This window comes from Ranitomeya variabilis, chromosome 2, assembly GCF_051348905.1.
Source record: "Ranitomeya variabilis isolate aRanVar5 chromosome 2, aRanVar5.hap1, whole genome shotgun sequence".
Lineage (NCBI taxonomy): Eukaryota > Metazoa > Chordata > Amphibia > Anura > Dendrobatidae > Ranitomeya > Ranitomeya variabilis.
Window position 1 is genome coordinate 754,703,244 of NC_135233.1, and position 22,780 is coordinate 754,726,023.

The 22,780-nt window shown below is 41.8% G+C and overlaps 1 protein-coding gene across 1 annotated transcript in view; it reads left to right on the forward strand.

Moving 5' to 3' along the window:
• The window catches only part of FAXC (failed axon connections homolog, metaxin like GST domain containing), a 51,554-nt gene extending 29,642 nt beyond the window's left edge, over window positions 1-21,912 (forward strand). The window contains exons 3-6 of the mRNA XM_077289674.1: window positions 9,932-10,128; window positions 10,320-10,537; window positions 16,356-16,472; window positions 19,834-21,912. Coding sequence (XP_077145789.1) covers window positions 9,932-10,128; window positions 10,320-10,537; window positions 16,356-16,472; window positions 19,834-20,123 — 822 coding nt within the window. The 3' untranslated portion in view covers window positions 20,124-21,912. The remainder of the gene's footprint in view (window positions 1-9,931; window positions 10,129-10,319; window positions 10,538-16,355; window positions 16,473-19,833) is intronic.
• Window positions 21,913-22,780: the final 868 nt, after the last annotated feature.

Sequence of the window (22,780 nt, forward strand, 5' to 3'; positions counted from 1 at the left end):
ACCCCTGAATGGCTCAGACTTTATCTGTTGAAATATGGATCCCCAGAGTCTGGCTACCAATTTGAATAATCTTGCCTCTAAAGTTCAGAATATACAAGATTTTTTGTTACATGCTCCTCGGTCTGAACCTAAAATTCCTATACCGGAGTTTTTTTCTGGAGATCGATCTTGTTTTCTAAATTTTAAATACAATTGTAAATTGTTTCTTTCGCTGAGATCTCATTCTGCTGGAGATCCTGCCCAGCAAGTAAAAATTGTTATTTCTTTACTGCGGGGTGACCCCCAAAATTGGGCATTTTCATTGGCACCAGGGGATCCTGCGTTGCTCAATGTGGATGCGTTTTTTCTGGCTTTGGGGTTGCTTTATGAGGAACCAAATTTGGAGATTCAGGCTGAGAAAGCCCTAATAGCCCTCTCTCAGGGGCAAGATGAAGCCGAAATATATTGCCAAAAATTTCGAAAATGGTCTGTGCTTACTCAGTGGAATGAGTGCGCTCTGGCGGCAATTTTCAGAGAAGGTTTCTCTGATGCTGTAAAAGACGTCATGGTGGGGTTTCCTGCGCCTACTGGTCTGAATGAGTCCATGACAATGGCAATTCAGATTGATCGGCGTTTACGGGAACGCAAACCTGTGCACCAGTTGGCGGTGTCTTCTGAAGAGGCACCACAGAGTATGCAATGTGATAGCTTTCTGTCCAGAAGCGAACGACAGATTTACAGGCGCAAAAATCATTTGTGCTTCTATTGTGGAAATTCTACTCATGTTATATCAGCATGCTCTAAACGAACAAAGAAAGTTGATAAATCCTCTGCTATTGGCACTTTGCAGTCCAGGTTTATTTTGTCTGTAACTCTAATTTGTTCGTTATCTTCTATTGTTGCGGATGCGTATGTGGATTCTGGCGCCGCTTTGAGTCTTATGGATTGGTCCTTTGCCAGGCGCTGTGGGTTTGATCTAGAGCCTCTGGAAGTTCCTATACCTTTAAAGGGTATTGATTCTACACCATTGGCTAGTAATAAACCACAATACTGGACACAAGTGACTATGCGTATGACTCCAGACCATCAAGAGGTGATTCGCTTCCTTGTACTGTATAATCTACATGATGTGTTGGTGCTGGGATTGCCATGGTTGCAAACTCATAACCCAGTCCTTGACTGGAAAACAATGTCTGTACTAAGCTGGGGATGTCAGGGAAATCATGGGGACACACCTTTGGTCTCCATTGCTTCATCTATTCCCTCTGAAATTCCTGAGTTTTTGTCTGATTATCGTGAGGTTTTTGAGGAATCTACTCTTAATTCTCTTCCTCCTCACAGAGATTGCGATTGCGCCATAGATTTGATCCCTGGCAGTAAATTTCCTAAGGGTCGTCTATTCAATCTGTCTGTACCTGAACATGCTGCCATGCGAGAGTATATTAGGGAGTCCTTGGAAAAGGGACATATTCGTCCTTCTTTGTCTCCTCTTGGAGCGGGGTTCTTTTTCGTAGCTAAAAGTGATGGTTCTTTGAGACCTTGTATTGATTATAGACTCTTGAATAAGATCACAGTCAAGTATCAATATCCTTTGCCATTGCTGACAGATTTATTTGCTCGCATTGAGGGGGCGAAGTGGTTCTCTAAGATTGATCTTCGCGGTGCGTATAATTTGGTGCGAATTAAGCAGGGGGATGAGTGGAAAACCGCATTTAATACGCCCGAGGGCCATTTTGAGTATTTGGTGATGCCTTTTGGTCTGTCAAATGCCCCTTCGGTCTTTCAGTCTTTTATGCACAATATTTTCCGTGAATATCTGGATAAATTTATGATTGTGTATTTGGACGATATCTTGATTTTTTCGGATGACTGGGAATCTCATCTTCAACAAGTTAGGAGGGTTTTTCAGGTTTTGCGGACCAATTCTCTGTTTGTTAAAGGTTCAAAGTGTGTTTTTGGGGTTCAGAAGATTTCTTTTTTGGGGTACATTTTTTCCCCCTCTTCTATTGAGATGGATCCTGTGAAGGTTCGGGCTATTTGTGACTGGACGCAACCGACTTCTCTTAAGGGCCTTCAGAAATTTTTGGGCTTTGCTAACTTTTATCGTCGATTCATAACTGGTTTTTCTAGCGTTGTCAGGCCTTTGACTGATTTGACTAAAAAGGGTGCTGATGTTGCAGATTGGTCTCCTGCTGCTGTGGAGGCCTTTCGGGAGCTTAAGCGCCGTTTTTCTTCTGCTCCGGTGTTGTGCCAGCCTGATGTTTCTCTTCCTTTTCAGGTGGAGGTTGATGCTTCCGAGATCGGAGCGGGGGCGGTTTTGTCGCAGAAAAGTTCAGATTGTTCAGTGATGAGACCTTGTGCGTTCTTTTCTCGAAAATTTTCGCCCGCCGAGCGAAATTATGACGTCGGTAATCGGGAGCTTTTGGCGATGAAGTGGGCATTCGAGGAGTGGCGTCATTGGCTTGAGGGTGCTAAACATCAGGTGGTGGTCTTGACTGATCACAAAAATTTGATTTATCTTGAGTCGGCCAGATGTCTGAATCCTAGACAGGCGCGCTGGTCGTTGTTTTTCTCCCGGTTTAATTTTGTGGTTTCGTATCTGCCAGGTACTAAGAATGTGAAGGCGGATGCCCTTTCTAGGAGTTTTGAACCTGATTCCCCTGGTGATTCTAAACCTACGGGTATACTTAAGGATGGGGTGATATTGTCTGCTGTCTTCCCAGACCTGCGACGTGCTTTACAAGAGTTTCAGGCGGATCGGCCTGATCGTTGTCCGCCTGGTAGATTGTTTGTGCCGGATGAGTGGACCAATAGAGTCATCTCGGAGGTTCATTCTTCTGCGTTGGCAGGTCATCCGGGAATTTTTGGTACCAGAGATTTGGTGGCTAGGTCCTTCTGGTGGCCTTCCCTGTCTCGGGACGTGCGTACTTTTGTGCAGTCTTGCGATGTTTGTGCTCGGGCCAAGCCTTGTTGTTCTCGGGCTAGTGGGTTGTTGTTGCCCTTGCCTGTTCCTAAGAGGCCTTGGACACACATCTCTATGGATTTTATTTCTGATCTCCCTGTTTCTCAGAAGATGTCCGTCATTTGGGTGGTGTGTGACCGCTTTTCTAAGATGGTTCATTTGGTGCCCTTGCCCAAGCTGCCTTCCTCATCTGAGTTGGTGCCCCTGTTTTTTCAGAATGTGGTTCGGCTGCATGGTATTCCGGAGAATATCGTTTCCGACAGGGGATCCCAGTTTGTGTCCAGATTTTGGCGGGCGTTTTGTGCCAGGATGGGCATTGATTTGTCTTTTTCGTCTGCATTTCATCCCCAGACAAATGGCCAGACGGAACGTACTAATCAGACCTTGGAGACTTATTTGAGGTGTTTCGTGTCTGCTGATCAGGATGACTGGGTCTCCTTTTTGCCGTTGGCTGAGTTTGCCCTTAATAATCGGGCCAGTTCTGCCACTTTGGTCTCCCCTTTCTTTTGCAATTCAGGGTTCCATCCTCGTTTTTCATCTGGTCAGGTGGAGTCTTCGGATTGTCCTGGAGTGGATACCATGGTGGATAGGTTGCATCGTATTTGGGGGCAGGTGGTGGACAATTTGGAGTTGTCCCAGGAGAAGACTCAACGTTTTGCTAATCGCCATCGTCGTGTTGGTCCTCGTCTTCGTGTTGGGGACTTGGTGTGGTTGTCCTCCCGTTTTGTCCCTATGAGGGTCTCTTCTCCTAAGTTTAAGCCTCGGTTCATCGGTCCTTATAAGATTTTGGAAATTCTTAACCCTGTGTCTTTTCGTTTGGACCTCCCAGCATCCTTTGCTATCCATAATGTCTTCCATCGGTCATTATTGCGGAGGTATGAGGTACCACTTGTGCCTTCTGTTGAGCCTCCTGCTCCTGTGCTGGTTGAGGGTGAATTGGAGTACGTGGTGGAGAAAATCTTGGACTCCCGTGTTTCCAGACGGAGACTTCAATATCTGGTGAAATGGAAGGGCTACGGTCAAGAGGATAATTCTTGGGTTACAGCTTCTGATGTTCATGCTTCTGATTTGGTCCGTGCCTTTCATAGGGCTCATCCAGATCGCCCTGGTGGTTCTTGTGAGGGTTGGTGCCCCCTCCTTAAGGGGGGGGTACTGTTGTGATTCGGTTCGTGGGCTCCCCCGGTGGTCTCTTGTGGTACTGGTGTCCTGCAAGCTTTGCCTTCAGTTCACCTGTTCCTATCAGGATGTGGGAGTATCCTATTTAACCTTGCTCCTCAGTCATTCTAATGCTGGCCATCAATGTATCCAGAGTGATTCTGTTGCATGTTCCTGCTCCCAGTTTTCTGCTCAGCTAAGTTGGACACTTTAGTCCTTAAGTCTATTTTTGTATGTTTTGTCCAGTTTGCACTTATGTGAATCTCTGCAGCTGGAAGCTCTTGTTAGGCTGAAATTACCACTCCAGTGGCATGAGTTGTCACATGAGTTAAGGTAATTTCAGGATGGTGTTTTGAAGGGTTTTGCAGCTGACCGCGAAGTCCTCTGTTGTATCTTTCTGCTATTTAGTTAGCGGGCCTCTCTGTGCTAAATCTGCTTTCATACTACGTGTGTCTTTTCATCTGCTCTCACCGTTATTATATGTGGGGGGCTGCTATCTCCTGTGGGGACATTCTCTGGAGGCAAGCCAGGACTGTGTTTTCTTCTACCAGGGGTAGTTAGTTCTCCGGCTGGCGCGCGGCATCTCGAGACAACGCAGGAATGCCCCCTGGCTACTTCTAGTGTGGTGTGTAGGTTTAGCATCGCGGTCAGCTCTAGTTTCCATCACCCGAGAGCTTGTCCGTTTATTCTATGCTTCTGATGTTTCCTTGCCATTGGAAACCATAACACACATGCGTTTGGTTGCGTTTTTGAACGCATGCGTTTCAATAGAGAAAAATAAGTCTAGACACTGATAAGCCACCCCCCACCATCAAGGTGATAAAGGGAGGGTGTGGACAGTTGCAGGTAACTTCTCACCAGACTCTGAAGCAGACGAGACACAGACAGGCTACATCTTGGAGGAAAACCAAGCCCTAACTCTAACCCTAGCCCTAACCCTAAGCCTAACCCTAACCCTAGCCCTAACCCTAGCCCTAACCCTAGCCCTAACCCTAACCCTAACTCTAGCCCTAACCCTAGCCCTAACCCTAACCCTAGCCCTAACCCTAACCCTAGCCCTAACCCTAATGGGAAAATGGAAATAAATACATTTTTTTAATTTTTTAATTTTTCCCTAACTAAGGAGTTGATGAAGGGGGTTTGGTTATTTATAGCGGGTTTTCTAGTGGATTTTTATGATTGGCAGCTGTCACACAAAAGACGCTTTTTATTCCAAAAAATATTTTTTGCGTTACCACAGTTTGAGAGCTATAATTTATCCATATTTTGGTCCACAGAGTCATGTGAGGTCTTGTATTTTGTGGGACGAGTTGACATTTTTATTGGTAACATTTTCGGGCACGTGACATTTTTGATCGCTTTTTATTCCGATTTTTGTGAAGCAGAATGAACAAAAACCAGCTATTCATGAATTTCTTTTGGGGGACATTTATACCTTTCCGCGTTTCGTCATAATACACGCCCTCTGTAGTCCCATTGGCGGTGTCTATCTTGATTTTTCTCTTGTGAAATTTCTCATCATGCGTACCAAAAACGCAAACGCAGGAAAAAACACATATAAACGCGTACAAACGCGGCCTTTTTTTAACCGCATGCGTCTAAAAAATGCCGCGTTTGAACGCGTTTATATGCGTTTTTTCCATCACTTGCGGATGCGTTTTAAACGCTGCGGTTTTAAACGCAAATGTGAAACTAGCCTTATTGATACGATACGGGGTATAATAACACCTGTACAAGATCTTCCTAGAGGTTTCCAAATGGTTTATGCAATGTGAAGACTTTTTGTCTATCTGGTATGCCTGTGACCATTCTTCCTGGCTAAAAGTACAGCCTAAGGCTCTTTCCCACCTTGTAACAAAAGGCAAAGATTTAAGCTCAGTGAAAGAATTTATAGCTTCATATGCTCTAGAAATCCCTTTAGAAGAGTCCCTATTAATAGAAAAATAGTATTCATAGTCAGATTTTAAGCTTTCTGACCCATTATTCATACTGTACATAAAATTTCTAATTTGAAGATATTTGAAAAAGTCTCTCTTACTAATGCTATATTTCTCCACCAGTGAAGAAAATGGAGACAGAGTATTAGCTTGCATCAAGTTCCCCATCGAGTTATTCCTCTTTCTATCCAATCATCTAGCTTAAGGAATGGAATGGGAGAGAAATTCCTTGATAATCTTTGGTGCCATAGGAAGTGGGACATTTTCTCATGTTCTACTATACTGGATTCTAGATCTACCCAAGGCTTAGAAGTGTCGTTATTCCACCAGCACCTTAGTTGGTCTAACAAAGAAGACGGTAGTATCTTTGTATATTTGAACATCCCAAACCCCCCTTTTTTAGTGGCAAATATAGAATGTTTGCCGAAATTCTGGCCTTTTGAGCGTTCCAGATAAATCTCAATATCAAACTCTGCAGCAACTTCAAAGTATGTGCTGGAACCAATATAGGCACGTTCCGGAAATAATATAGTATCTTAGGAAGCAACATCATTTTTACCACCGAAATTCTTCCAATCCATGATATTGGAAATTTACTGTATTTCTTGATTTCCCCAGCTATAGTATGTATTAATGCACAAAAGTTTTCTCTTTCCAGATTCTTGTTTGGGAAAGTGAGCGAAATACCCAGATATGGAATAGCCCCTTCTGCCCAACTATAGGGAAATATCTGCTTTAATGAGTTTTCGAGGCTAGGCTGAATACCAATATCCAAAATCGTCAATTTAGAAGCATTAACTTTATAATAGTTAGCATTTCCAAAGTCCTTAAAGGGAACCTGTCACCCCCAAAATCGATGGTGAGGTAAGCTCACCGTCATCAGGGGCTTATCTACAGCATTCTGTAATGCTGTAGATAAGCCGCCGATGTTACCTGAAAGAGGAGAAAAAGACGTTAGATTATACTCACCCAGGGGCGGTCCCACTCCAATGGGCGTCTCAGGTACAGAGCCTCCCATCTTCATTCCATGACGTCCTCTTCTGGTCTTCACGCCGCAGCTCCAGCGCAGGCGTACTTTGTCTGCCCTGTTGAGGGCAGAGCAAAGTACTGCAGTGCGCAGGCGCCGGTAAGGTCAGAGAGGCCCTCAACAGGACAGACAAAGTATGCCTGCGCCGGAGCCGCGGCGTGAAGACCAGAAGAGTACATCATGGAATGAAGATAGGAGGTGCCGGAGCAGACCTGAGACACCCATTTGACCGGACCGCGGCGGGACCGCCCCTGGGTGAGTATAATATAACCTCTTTTTCTCCTTTTTCAGGTAACATCGGGGGCTTATCTACAGCATTACAGAATGCTGTAGATAAGCCCCTGATGATGGTGAGCTTACCTCAGCATCGATTTTGGGGGTGACGGGTTCCCTTTAATAATTTGAGTTATACCTCTAAATGACTCCAGTGGGTTTGCTATACTTAAGATCACGTCATCCGCAAACAGCCCTATTCGATGATCTGTTTTTCCTATCCTTATACCTGTAATATTAGGGGCGGAATGAATGGCCTGGGCAAAAGGTTCCAATATTAGGTGAAAATCAAAGGGGACAATGGGCACCCGTCTTGTATCATTAGTAATTGAAAACTAATTTTACAGAACTCATGAAGAATATATTTGTGCCAAAGGGCAGGTGTATAAAGCCATGATACAAGACAGAATAGGGCCAGCAAATCCAAATTTCCTCAACACTTCCCTGAGGTATCCCCAATGTACTCGGTCGAATGCCTTCTCAGCATCCAACGTGAGGAGCAGAGAGGGCATTCCTTGACAATCCACTTCCAATATGATATTAATGAAGTGGCGAGCGGTTTTTAACCAACCCCACTTGATCTCTATGGATAAGTAAGGGCAGAATATCGAGTAGTCTAATTGAAAGAACTTTAGCGTATAATTTTAAATCTGAATTTAACAGAGATTGGTCTAAAATTAGAAGAGGTATCTGGAGTTTTCCCAGGTTTGGGTAAGGTAAATCAATGCTTTGAGCATTTCCCTAGGATAGGTTTCTGATTTAATGATTTCATTAAGTAATTTTGTCAGGTACGGAGACAAGGAACTTTTATATTTTTTATAATATTAATTTGTTAACCCATCAGGGCCTGGAGCTTTATTTAACTTAAGTGAGTCAATTGCTTTAGAGACTTCATCAATTGTGAAGGGGTAGGAAAGTGCAGCTAAGTGAGCCGAACTAAGACACGGTAGTTTAACTTTATCAAGGAAGGATGTAATTATATCCATGTTTGGTTGTGGGGTAATTGGGTCAGTTTCTAAATTAAATAGCTTGTGATAGGAATTTGCTAATTCGTTAGCAATGTCTTGAGGATTCATTACCTTAATATTATCAAAGTTTCTTATAAAGGGTACACAAGATTTAGAATTCTGAGATTTTATTTGTTTGGCTAGTAGAGTACTCGGTTTATTCCCATGCCAGTAGTAGGACATTTTTAATTTCTTTACCACTTGTTCATGTTTATAAAGATTTAGTTCATGCAGTTGTTGATGGAGAAGAGTAATCTCTTGTGCTCTATCTTTGGAGAAGACCAGCTTATGGAGCCTATGTAGGGAGGTTAATTTGCTTGAAATATCTGTATAGAGCATTTGTCTAGTTTTTTTGTTGTGAGCGGCTTGCTTAATAAAGTGGCCCCTTAGGTTAGCTTTATGAGCACACCAGAGAGTCGTATCTGAGACTTCCTGGTTATCATTTAGATCAAAATGGTACTTAATGGCAAGGAGAATATGAGAGCTGTAGGAAGGGTGGTTTAAGATATAGTTGTTAAGACGTCAGATTGGGTTAGGAAAAGCATTATAATTTTGCGCATGCGCAGTTTTAAAGGGGTTTTCCCAAGAACTGACCGTGTGCGAGAGCATATGGGGTACACAGGTCAAAGAAGAGATGACATGAGAGGAGAAGACAGCAGATGGGGAGAGAGAAAGCGCACAGGAGTGAGAGAGACAGAGCACAGGGAGGAGACAGCTCAAATGGGACAGCACATGAGGGGAGAACAAAGCACAGGAAGGAGAGAGACAGCAGACAAGGGGGATAGCACATGGGGTAGACAGGTCAAAGAAGAGAGCACAGACGGGAGAAGTGAGCACATGGGGAAAGAGAGAGTGGATAGGTGGGTGAGCACATGGTGGTGGTGGGGATTCTCAACGCTGCAAAGCCTGCCCCCATCATGACATTACCGCCCTCCCGATGCGATAGCATAGGGCCTCCATCTAGTAAAAAGAGAATGTTGCATTACATGGGTTTATGACAGATGTAATCCTAACAATTTTCCCTGACTCTTTCACATGTGATCAGTAGCTCTCTCTCCCAACTTTATCAGCATGCAGGACTGATATATGTTTCCATTGTGAACGGTGCTCTAATGGCCGCTATTAAGACATGATCATGCTCCAACACAGTCTGTAATGATAAATGCAGGCAAATGGCAGAATTTCAAAAGCCTAATTGATGATATGCTGTCCAGAGATTTGCGCTTTTCACTTACAAATGCCTCTCACATGTCTCATCTTATGTTGTAAGTTTACATTGCCACAGGTTTTTAGGACCAAGACTTAACTTATGAAAAGTTCATTTTTGGCTATATAATATTTCCAACTTGGAATTATATGGCATGAATGTCTTAAAATGTGTGAATACTACCTCACAAAGCAGGTCTAGGGACCCCTCATTCTTCACATTGGTACAGGTCCCATATTTCCAGATTGTGTATCTACAGACCACTTTGTGAGGTGGGACAGACGTCTTTCAGACATTGATATGCCATACATTTTGATGTTGGGAATACCCTTATAATGTTAAGAGTCTCATGTTGAGTAATTTAATGCATTTTTTCCCTTTTAGAACTACTTTGATGGGAAGCTGTCACCTCAGGGGAAAATGCCATGGATAGAATACAACCATACAAGGGTTTCTGGGACTGAGTTTATTATTGACTTTTTAGAGGAAAAACTTGGAGTCAATTTGAACAAAAACCTCAATCCACATGAAAGAGCAGTTTCCAGAGCAGTGACAAAAATGGTTGAAGACCATTTCTATTGGTGAGTCTTTGGGATTCTGTCAGTTGCGCATGGCTATAAGGGTGACAAAGGTGCAGGTGCAGTAAGGTATTGGCGCCTGATGGAGCCCAAGAACTCCTCTGCCACATAAGTCACCAGATTTATAAATGGCACATAGGATGTGGGGGTCTGTTAGAGATTTGGATCAGTTTATTTTTATTTTTTTGTTGCAGGACATTAGCCTATTGCCAGTGGGTGGATAATCTACACGAGACTGAGAAAATGATCACCATTCCTGGACCACTTAGTGACTTGTTGAAGTGGATTTTGTGCCACCTGACTAAGGGCATTGTGAAACGTGAAATGTACGGACAGGGTATTGGACGCTTCTCAGAAGAAGAGATTTATAGGTTAATGGAGAAAGATATGAGATCGCTAGCTGGACTTCTGGGTAATATTCTCATAATCTTACATTTTTTTCCTCCCATCTGGTTGTCTGTGTTAGGATTTCAGAATGTCTGCAGTCATTAGTAATACTATAAAAAGTCCTGTAATCAGTTGTTTTTAGGGTCACCATGTACGGTAACTGACTGCTATTGCTTCCCTGATCATTTTGGTTTCCCTTGTCTCCTTATCTTTTGGGATCAGAGATAAATGGAATTTTTACTTAAAGGGAATCAGTCAGCGGGATTTCACCCCACAAACAATTTATATGTGCATGTAGCTCTTTCACAGAAAAATGATGAATTAATCCTCTAAATATATAGCACCTACCTGAACTGATGCAAAAAGATGCCTTGTGATATGGACAGGGTAGTTAGGAACTTAGCCTTATTAGGTATACAGTATTTGAAAGTGTAGGATAGAACACGCTATGATAGCTCAGATCACTGCTGTCTATGCTGAATTGCACCTAGTCATTGATTTACAGCTCGGCACTGTGGAATATCACTTTTCATTTGATTCTTCCATTGAGATGAGCAGTGTTTAAGTGAACATTTAATGCACATATTTGGGCGATTGTGACAATGTTTGTCATGGAGTTTGCAGTTCAGGATATCTTGGCTCTCTGCCCAGGAACGAGTAGGTCTAAAAGAGTATCATTAAATATTAAATGTCCTATTAACTTGTATAGTAGAAGCAACTTTCAGCCATGAGTACTATTATTTGCCATCAAATTTGGCCTATCATTTTACATAATTCTATAATCATATCTATAAAAATAGAAACGTTAAAGGGAACCTGTCTCGCAATTCATGCTGCCCAAACCACCGGCAGCATGAGCCAGGGCCTGGCTGCGTGAGTACACTAGGTACAGTGCCTTGCGAAAGTATTCGTCCCCCTGGAACCTTTCAACCTTTTCCCACATATGATGCTTCAAACATAAAGATACCAAATGTAAATTTTTGGTGAAGAATCAACAACAAGTGGAATACGATTGTGAAGTTGAACGAAATTTATTGGTTATTTAAAATTTTGGTGGAAATTCAAAAACTGAACAGTGGGGCGTGCAATATTATTCAGCCCCTTTACTTTCAGTGCAGCAAACTCACTCCAGAAGTTCATTGTGGATCTCTGAATGATCCAATATTGTCCTAAATGCCTAATGATGATAAATATATTCCACCTGTGTGTGTAATCAAGTCTCCGTATAAATGCACCTGCTCTGTGATAGTCTCAGGGTTCTGTTTGAAGCACAGAGAGCATCATGAAGACCAAGGAACATAACAGGCAGGTCCGTGATACTGTTGTGGAGAAGTTTAAAGCCGGATTTGGATACAAACTGATTTCCAAAACTTTAACCCCTTCACGACATGCGCCGTACTATTACTGCGCATGTCGTGTCTCCCCCTCTGATGTGGGCTCCGGCGGTGAGCCCACATCAAAGTTGCGACATGTCAGCTGTTTTGTACAGCTGACATGTGCGCGCAATAGCGGCGGGTGAAATCGCGATTCACTCGCCGCTATTAACCTGTTAAATGCCGCTGTCAAACGCAGACAGCGGCATTTAACCGGCGCTTCCGGCCGGGCGGCCGGAAATGACCTCATCGCCGACCCCGTCACATGATCGGCGGTCGGCGATGCATCAGGATGGTAACCATAGAGGTCCTTGAGACCTCTATGGTTACTAATGCCGGCCTGCTGTGAGCTCCCCCTGTGGTCGGCGCTCACAGCACACCTGCATTTCTGCTGCATAGCAGCGAACATCAGATCGCTGCTATGTAGCAGAGCCGATCGAGTGGTGCCAGCTTCTAGCCTCCCATGGAGGCTATTGAAGCATGGCAAAAGTAAAAAAAAAATGTTTTTAAAAATATGAAAAAAATAAAAAAAATATAAAAGTTTAAATCACCCCCCTTTTGCCCCATCCAAAATAAAACAAAAAAAAAAATCAAATCTACACATATTTGGTATCGCCGCATTCAGAATCGCCCGATCTATCAATAAAAAAAAAGCATTAACCTGATCGCTAAACAGCGTAGCAAGAAAAAAATTCGAAACGCCAGAATTACGTTTTTTTGGTCGCCGCGACATTGCATTAAAATGCAATAACGGGCGATCAAAAGAACGTATCTGCACAAAAAGTGGTATCATTAAAAATGTCAGCTCGGCACGCAAAAAATAAGCCCTCACTCGACCCCAGATCACAAAAAATGGAGACGCTACAAGTATCAGAAAATGGCGCATTTTTTTTTTTTTAGCAAAGTTTGGAATTTTTTTTCACCACTTAGATAAAAAATAACCTAGACATGTTTGGTGTCTATGAACTTGTAATGACCTGGAGAATCATAATATCAGGTCAGTTTTAGCATTTACTGAACCTAGCAAAAAAGCCAAACAAAAAACAAGTGTGGGATTGCACTTTTTTTGCAATATCACCACACTTGGAATTTTTTTCCCATTTTCTAGTACAAGACATGGTAAAACCAATGATGACTTTCAAAAGTACAACTCGTCCCGCAAAAAACAAGCCCTCACATGGCCATATTGACGGAAAAATAAAAAAGGTATGGCTCTGGGAAGGAGGGGAGCGAAAAACGAAAACACAAAAACGAAAAAGGGCCGCAGCATGAAGGGGTTAAACATCCCAAGGAGCACTGTGCAAGGGATCATATTAAAATGTAAGGAGCATCATACCACTGAAAATCTACCAAGACCTGGCCGTCCCTCTAAACTTTCATCTCAAACAAGGAGAACAGTGATCAGAGATGCAGCCAAGAGGCCCATGATCACTCTGGATGAACGGCAGAGATCTAGAGCTAAGGTGGGACAGTCTGTGCAAAGGACAACAATCAGTCGTACACTGCACAAATCTGGCCTTTATGGAAGAGTGGCAAGAAGAAAGCCATTTCTCAAAGATATCCATAAAAAGTAATGTTTAAAGTTTGCAACAAGTCACCTGGGAGACACACCAAACATGTGGAAGAAAGTGCTCTGCTCAGATGAAACCAAAATCTAACTTTTTGGCAACAATGCCAAACGATATGTTTGGCGTAAAGGCAACACAGCTCATCACCCTGAACACACCATCCCCACTGTCAAACATGGTGGTGGCAGCGTCATGGTTTGGGCCTGCTTTTCTTCAGCAGGGACAGGGAAGATGGTTAAAATTGATGGGAAGATGGATAAAGCCAAATACAGGACCATTCTTGAAGAAAACCTGAAGATGGATGGAGAAAAAGCTCACAGACGCACAAAGAGGACTTAAAAATCCTCCAGAAAATTGACAAAAAAATCACAGAGAAAAAAAGCAGAGATGGTTACCTGCTGAAGCCTCCAAGCAAATGCACTAGCAGGGCGCATCGGACCCGATTAATGATGGCAACAACACAGGTGCAAAAAATACCGATGAAACAACCACTTTCAATCCAGTATTGGTTGTTTGGCATTAGTGCACAAAAAGATAAGAGATAACAGTCTGTATGTGGCATTGTTCACACAGGCAATGCAGAGCATCTGGTTTACAGCCTATTACTAACGCACATACAGGCGGGCTGCCCAGTGCTACAAAATGCATGCTGTGTGAATAGAGGCCTACAGTTTACAGAGCCATCTTGGTCCGCCTGTATGTGCGTTAGTTTATCTACATTTTATTACTAGGGTTTTATTAGCGCGAATACGGATATTTTATATCCATTCTCTAGGTTAATTTTTCTTTACTACACAGTTAATGGTGGTAACTGTTTTATTCGCAGCAGGAATAGTAACCCTTTAATACCGGGCGCCACTCAGGTTGTTTTTATATCTACATTTTTTCCGCCGTTTTGAGTAGGCTGCTGTATTATACTACCCTTTTTGACACTAGCACTGTTCTTTTCCAACCAAGTATGGGTGATCTATGGAATGACAGAAAAGATCGAATCACCAATATACAAAGATTCTTTAATTCATCATATCATCCAGCGACCCCCAATTCTAATAAGGAGGACATCACCTCTATCATTAAATCATTAAAAACATTAGAACAACTTTTAATTAAAGAAATGCGGGACATGTGGGAGGTTGCTACTCTGGAGAGGTATATAGCTTTTGACTGCATCCCAAAGGGCCTTAAAGTGCATAAGGCCCTTTCAGGGGATATAGGAGACCCTGAGACTCTGTCTCAATGGAATAACCTCTTCAAAGCTTTTTCCAAACAAGCAGTTTGGGGCAAAAAAATAATTTTTGAAATTGGGTCTTATTAAATATTTTGTACCGTTTGCCTCCTATATCCTCTGTATTACACTGTGTATCGCTGGCTGCAGACTGAGATAACGAGGTCGGCCACATTATCTTTATTTTATCAGATGTGTTGGGGACATGACTTTGTGGCACTCACTATTATGCAGGTGTGACAGTTTCTCCTCCTGATCTTGTTAGTGCAGCTTTTTTCACAGACTTCATAACTCTCCAGTCCATAAAATGGCTGCTGGTGGAGGAGCAGTGACCAGACCTGTCCAGGTGCCTTGTCCAATTGAAAACCTCACAAAAGAAAACTGCTTTTCCATTTGAGGATACTGGTGGACAAGTCTGGTTACATGCTCCTCCACCAGCATCCGAATTGATTCTATATCCTGACTTTGCTTTAATTAATCCTTTCCTGTATTTATATCTGAATGACATGTTTAACACAGAAGAGAATTATGATGCACAAAATGGTTAAAATGAACCTGACAGCTGACTTATGCTGCCCGAACTATGTATGAATTAAAGTCTGTGTCATTTTAGCCAGGTATGTCATGGAAAACATACTGTACAACTCAGTTGTTCTATCTGGTGCAGGGGCGTACGGAGCTGTCGCATTTTGATAGACAGCTCAGCTGTCCAATCTGTGACTGGGAGGTGCTGAGCTTCCTTCAGGTATTCCCTGTCCCAAGTGATTACCCAGATACTTAGATAAGCTGTCAGGCCCAGATCTCTGCCGATCGTACCATTTGCCAGGTGGTGCATGTTTGCCTTCTATTCTTGTGCTCTCTTTGTTGATCTAATTATTATTATTATTATTATTTATTGTTATAGCGCCATTTATTCCATGGCGCTTTACAAGCGAGGAGGGGTATACATAATAAAAACAAGTACAATAATCTTGAACAATACCAGTCATAACTGGTACAGTAGGAGAGAGGACCTTGCCCGCGAAGGCTCACAATCTACAAGGGATGGGTGAGAATACAGCAGGTGAGGATAGAGCTGATCGTGCAGCGGTTGGTTGATCGGTGGTTACGGCAGGTTGTAGGCTTGTCGGAAGAGGTGCTTCTTAACCTCGGACCTTTCCTCTGATTATACGTTTGCCTAGCCCTTTTGCTCTGATCCACTATCTCCCTGATATTCTGACCTCGGACCGTGACCTGACTACACCTTTGTCTTTCCCCTTTAGTTTGCAACTTGCTCTCTTGGTATCTGACCCCGGAACATTTGACTACCCTGCTTCATGGCATGTCCCTGAGTAGTGTCTAGCGTCACACATATATTAAAAAGCAGACCATGGACAGTGCTGCACAGGTGGCTTGTCTTCCTCCTGCCATGCTCCCCTTGAGTAACTGGTCTCCTTATGTGTGTATTGCGAGACATTTGTCTCTTAAGGAGAGTGGGGTGGGGACCAGCCTCTTGGACTAGTCATCTGAGACTTGTGGTCCTCAGGAGGCTTTTCAGTGTTTTCTGTGATAAACCAGAAACATACCTTACTGAAATGATGGAGACTCTGATTCATGCAAGCTCGTGGTTCAAGGCTAAATCAGCTATGAGGTTTCCTTTAAAGACAAATTCTTAAAGAAATACTTGATTTTCTCTAGGTGATAAAAAGTACCTCATGGGACCAAAATTTTCAAGCTTAGATGCTACTGTTTTTGGACATTTGGCTCAGGCAATGTGGACGTTACCGGGAACAAGACCAGAAAGACTAATAAAAGGTAAATACAAGAGCAAAGGAAAATATGTCAACTGCAGTGTTACATTCTGTGATCATGGACAAATGTTAAAATGTGTAACCATTATCTCCCATATACATTTAGGGTATGTGCACACGTCAGGATTTCTTGCAGAAATTTCCTGAAGAAAACCAGAAATTTTCTGCAAGAAATCCGCATTTTTTTTTGCGTTTTTTTCCTGTTTTTTTTGCGTTTTTTTTTAGCATTTTGCAAGCGAAATTAGCTTGCAGAATGCTAAAGTTTTCCAAGCGATCTGTAGCATCGCTTGGAAAACTGACTGACAGGTTGGTCACACTACTACTACTGTTTGACAAGTGTGACCAACTTTTTACTATAGATGCTGCTTATGCAGCATCAATAGTAAAAAGATATCATGTTAAAAATAATAAAAAAATAAAAAAATGGTCTCCTCTCCTCCACCCTGGGTACCAACCGCACATGATCTGCTTACTTCCCGCATGGTGTGCACAGCCCCGTGCGGGAAGTAAGCAGATCAATGGGCTCCTAGGTGTGCGGAATCCCCGCAATTCCGCAAATTTAATGAACATGTTGCTTTTTTTTCGCGGAAAAAAATGCAACATTTGCACAAGAAATGCGGAATACACTTAAAATAATGGGAGGCATATGTTAGCGTTTTTTTCGCGTTATTATCATGTTTTTATAGCGAAAAAACGCGAAAAAAACGCGAAAAATACTGACCGTGTGCACATGGCCTCAGACTATTTATTAACAATGATTAAAATGGGATTTCAGAGGACAATCGTATACACATGCATATACACCTACATGTAGAGGTTAACAGGAAACATAAATAATAGCATATATCTTAGAAGCATATGTACATATGTGTGTCTGTATCAGTCTGTAATTGTTAGTTTGCTTACTGTAAGTGATATCTGTAATTTGTATTTAACCCCTTCTCATGTATAGCACCATGGAATCAATGGTGCTATATAAATAAATAATAATATAATGAAAGACCCTCAGTAAAAATTAAATAAGGAACACAGAGAGAACAAACCTAGATGTGGTCATATTAATATTAACAAATTACATTTCATTTAGACAATAAATATTGTCATCAATGGACATGCAAAGGAATTTCAAACGGCGCATATCATGAAATAAGTATATAAAAAACTCCAGATAGTGCAAGAAAAAAATAGAAATACTAAAGTGCAAATACAAATAAGCAAACCGGTATATTGATTTCCATCTGGGGTAAATACCGTAATTGCAAAATGTCTCATATAGTCTATACAGGTCTGGCAAAAATTAAGAGACCACCACATCAAATCCCTGTCATGGGCAGTCCAATCTACAGACCTGAACCCCACTGAAAACCTCTGGAATGTAATCAAGAGGATGATGGATAGTCACAAGCCATCAAACAAAGAAGAACTGCTTACATTTCTGCGCCAGAAGCAGTGTGAAAGACTGATGGAAAGCATGTCACGACGCATGAAAGCTGTGATTAAAAATCATGGTTATTCCACAAAATATTGATTTCTGAACTCTTCCTGAGTTAAGACATTAGTATTGTTGTTCCTAAATGATTTGTTTTGAACTTGTTTTCTTTGCATTATTTGAGGTCTGAAAGCACTGGAATTTGTTTTGTAATTTTGACCATTTCTCCGTTTCAGAAAAAAAATACAAACTTTATTGCTTGTAAATTCACCAGTCTATACATTAGATAGCAGCATCCTGTTGTCATAAGTTTTTTTTGTCCCGAGGAAGAAGTAAGGTACCTAGAAACACGTAGACTGAATAAAAACCGTTTTAATATCCCAATGTGAATTTGGATTTTCCTTTTTTTAACCAGCAGTGCAGATTCTTCACTTTTTTTTTCCTTTATTTGTACGATAGAATAAAGGCATCTACATTTTTTTGTACCTAGACTTTGGGCGCTGCCATTATTTTGAACTACATTTCGATCTTTTGTTTTACATACAGTATAATATGTATAATGTATCGAACAAGGGGTTAAGGCTGGTAAACTGCTTCTCATTGTATTTTCTATTTGATGTTATGATGGCGTACTGCCATCTAGTGTCCAATTATAAAAATACAACACTATTTGTGAAATGAACTTATGGTCAGTTAGCGTATCAGCATACTACATTACAATACACAGCAAAGATATACATTATTTTAATTGTAGGGGGTGTGGGGCCTGGGCAACAACTTTATCTGTATATAGTTTGTATCCCTGAAAGGCCAATTTTAGAGGAGGAGATATAATTGGTAATGACGACGGAATCCAGTATTCAGGGACAATAACATGACAGCTTCTTGGCAACGCCACACCAAGAACCATTTTCTCTAATGAGACTCCATTATTAATCGGTTATTCTAGTCTGGACACAGAACCAGCTTCAAAATTAAGGATAGATGCCAACCCTTTGGTTGCAGCCCAAAAAGCAGATAATATAAAAATAAGGCAGGCGGCACTCAAAAATGGGAATCTATCTATTTATTCTTCCTTCCTTCCTGCCTTATTCTTCCTTCCTTCCTTCCTTCCTTATTCTTTCTTCCTTATTCTTCCTTCCTTCCTCATTCTTTCTTCCTTCCTTATTCTTCCTTCCTTCCTTCCTGCCTTATTTTTCTTCCTTCCTTATTCTTCCTTCCTTATACTTTCTTCCTTCCTTATTCTTCCTTCCTTCCTTCCTGCCTTATTCTTCTTCCTTCCTTCTTCTTCCTTCCTTATTCTTCCTTCGTTATTCTTCCTTCCTTCCTTATTCTTTCTTCCTTCCTTATTCTTCCTTCCTGCCTTCCTGCTTTATTCTTCCTTCCAGCCTTCCTGCCTTATTCTTCCTTCCTTCCTTCCTTATTCTTTCTTCCTTCCTTATTCTCCCTTCCTTATTCTTCCTTCCTTCCTTCCTTCCTGCCTTATTCTTCTTCCTTATTCTTCCTTCCTTCCTTATTCTTTCTTTCTTCCTTTTTTATTCTTCCTTCCTTCTTTCCTTCCTGCCTTATTCTTCTTCCTTCCTTATTCTTCCTTCCTTCCTTCCTTCCTTCCTTCTTCTTCCTTCCTTCCTTATTCTTCCTTCCTTCCTTATTCTTCCTTCCTTCCTTCTGCCTTATTCTTCTTCCTTCCTTATTCTTTTTTCCTTCCTTCTTCTTCCTTCCATCCTTCCTCCCGCCCTTTTTTTACTTTGCACAAAATTCATAAAACATGTGGTTCCAGAAATACCACAAGACAATAAAAATAAACATGACAAATAATTGGGCCCATTTATGTTGTCTGACACTGGATAGGTACAGACTGTATACAACCTTGGCACAGATCTGTTGCTGTTAAAACGCTCCTTACACACTCTTATGGTATTATTCTCTCCTATAGGGGAACTCATCAATCTGGCCATGTACTGTGAAAGAATAAGAAGGAAATTCTGGCCGGAGTGGCATGATGACAATGACAACTCACTATATGAAACCGATGACAGCGGTGAAGACAGCAAGACACATACTCCCCTGCAAGACTTCAGCTTTTACTCAAGGACAGGGACTTTTGATGATGAGGGGACAGAAAACAGCATTTCTCAGACACCAGATACTGACTTTACAGGACATTCGCTCTTTGACTCGGATATGGAAATGGATGACTTTACAGATCATGAGCAATGCAAGTGAAGCACACAGCCTTTACTGGGGGTTACTTGGGAGAGCCCCATCCTAACATTATAGTATCCGTACAGGTTTTGCACACATCATTGGTTTATAAAAGCCTTATATCTGTCAGACAACGCGACTAGAACATACAATCCGCTGGAGATGTTTAACATTAATATTATATGAATACGTGTGTTACTTGTCACAAGATGAAAACGATTCTCAATCTTTGCCTTTAAAACTTGATCATAACTATTCCAAATGTCTTGCTGCCAACGGTGCAGGCGTTGCAGTGGATAATCGAGTAAACTGTTGTAGCAGAAGTGTCTATAGCGTCGTAGCCAAAAACGTTAATGCGATAGCGTCTAATGAATGTGCGTGCTGTCAGTATGGTGGTCCATAGTCTATGTTTAGCTTGCACTTTTTGCTTTGCCAGAAAGATGAGTTATACGAGTTGCAATAGGTACCTTGAATCCAAATGCTGGTTTTATGCACATGTATATCAATGTGATTGTTAAAGGGGCTATCCAGTCATGTGATATTGTTTACCTAAGGATAGATCATCAATTACAGATTGGTGGGGGTCCGACACCCAGCACCTTCACTGACCAACTGGTAATAACAACCATATGTAAACTTTGAATGGAACTGCGCTGAGCATGTGTAGCGGCTGCTGCAGAGTACTGCAGATCAGCTCTTATTAGAGAGAATAGGCATCAATATCAGATAGGAACTGTACCTGGCAGCTGCTGCTACACATTGAATGGAGCTTCACATCCCAAGCTCTGCTGTTTACATTTGGTGGATGGATGGGTGGGAATGCCGGGTGTTGGACTGTGACAGATCTAATATTGGTGACATATAAGGTAGGATAAGTCATATGACTGGACAACCCCATTAATTATTTTTTTAGAAAAACATTACGGAGACTCCTTCTCCCAGTAGTATGATATAAAGCTAGTTGATCCAGTACAGATCTTTGTGGGCTCGGGCACCACAGAGGCATACCTAGTGATTGGCATACCTACATTCTGTTCTAGCACCGCCATCCCTATAAACAGTGCTCTTAGGTGTGGGAACAGAAAGATAGGTCTTGTGCAGAACGTGGCTTTAGAACTGCCTCTTCCTAGAGAAATACACCATTCCTCGAGAATTTCTTAGATACGTGTGACACATTTGTGTGTTGATGCTGGTAATATCCTTGTGTGGATGTGCTCCCTGAAACACGCTATACTGTGCGAGTGCATGAACCATGCAGGACCCAAAAGTGAAGATCTACACGTCAAGAACCAGCAAGGACTGCGGACAACATGGTTATTTCACAGAGACCTTCATGATATGCCTTGTTGGTAGTGATCATCTTTGAGGAAGTCTGCCATTGCTTGCTAAGAAAATCCTTTCCTCCGTTCTGCCATAACATCGATTTGTTCTCCAGCTCAAAATATATTTTGTTCTGCTTACCACTTTCCAATTTAGTTACATCTGTGTAAACCGAAGCACCTTATGGGGGGAAAAAATAGATTTTCTGCTTCTCCTTGGTGCTTGTCATTGCTTAACTGCAGGTCATTGCTTTCTTAGAAGGACACACATTATGGAGGTTTAGTGGAGTCTACCACATAGATGGCGTGTGGTCACATGTGCATCATCTACTGAGAAGAGAACCTTATAGACTTTATATACAACTCTTTATGCAATGGGGATGAGAATGATGAGATTTTTTTTAATTTACAGATGTTTATTATGCCTGTATCACTTTGTTGGCTTAAAGAAATGGATAGTCCTATATGAATAAAAGATTTATTATTGTTAATATTTACTCATTATTTTACATAATTTTGTATTGGCGGACCAGCTGAAATCCTTTTGATCATCTAGAGAGCCCACCCTTCTCTTTGTGCAGATCATTACATAGTTACATAGGTTGAAAAAAGACCTGGGTCCATCAAGTTCAACTTTTCTCCACCAATTATACATTTTTTGCCACTAAATTTTCTATAAACCACAATTATGTGTACTGAGGAAATCATCCAGCCCTTTTTAACAGCTGTTATAGTGTCTGCCATTACTACCTTTTGTGGTCGGCATTCCACAGTCTGACTGCTCTAACTGTAAAGAACCCTTTCCTATTTAGCTGACAGAATCACCTTTCTTCCACATTGACACCTCGTCTGTTAACTTTATACTAATCTTTTTTGCTAAAATTTCACATACAGGATATATATCATCTCATCATCAATAAGGTCACAGTTTTTTTTTGTGAATCGTCCAATGAGATATAGACATTAGTGTTGGTTGGCTTGTAAGACAGCGCAAAATAGGACTGTCATCTGAAAAATCTTTGGAGCTCAGAGTCCAGATTCACCACATGCCTTGGCACTGTAGTAGGCAAGTCCAAACCCGCTTTGGATCCATTAAAGGGTTTATATGTAACAAATCCACAAAATCACAGTGGACCACCTTGGTCAGTCGTAGTGCTAGCCACTCGGCACCAAATCACAATGTACCACCTTGGTCAGTCATGGTGCTAGCCACTCGGCTCCAAATCACAATGTACCACCTTAGTCAGTCGTGGTGCTAGCCACTCGGCTCCAAATCACAATGGACCACCTTGGTCAGTCGTTGTGCTAGCCACTCGGCACCAAATCACAATGGACCACCTTGGTCAGTTGTGGTGCTAG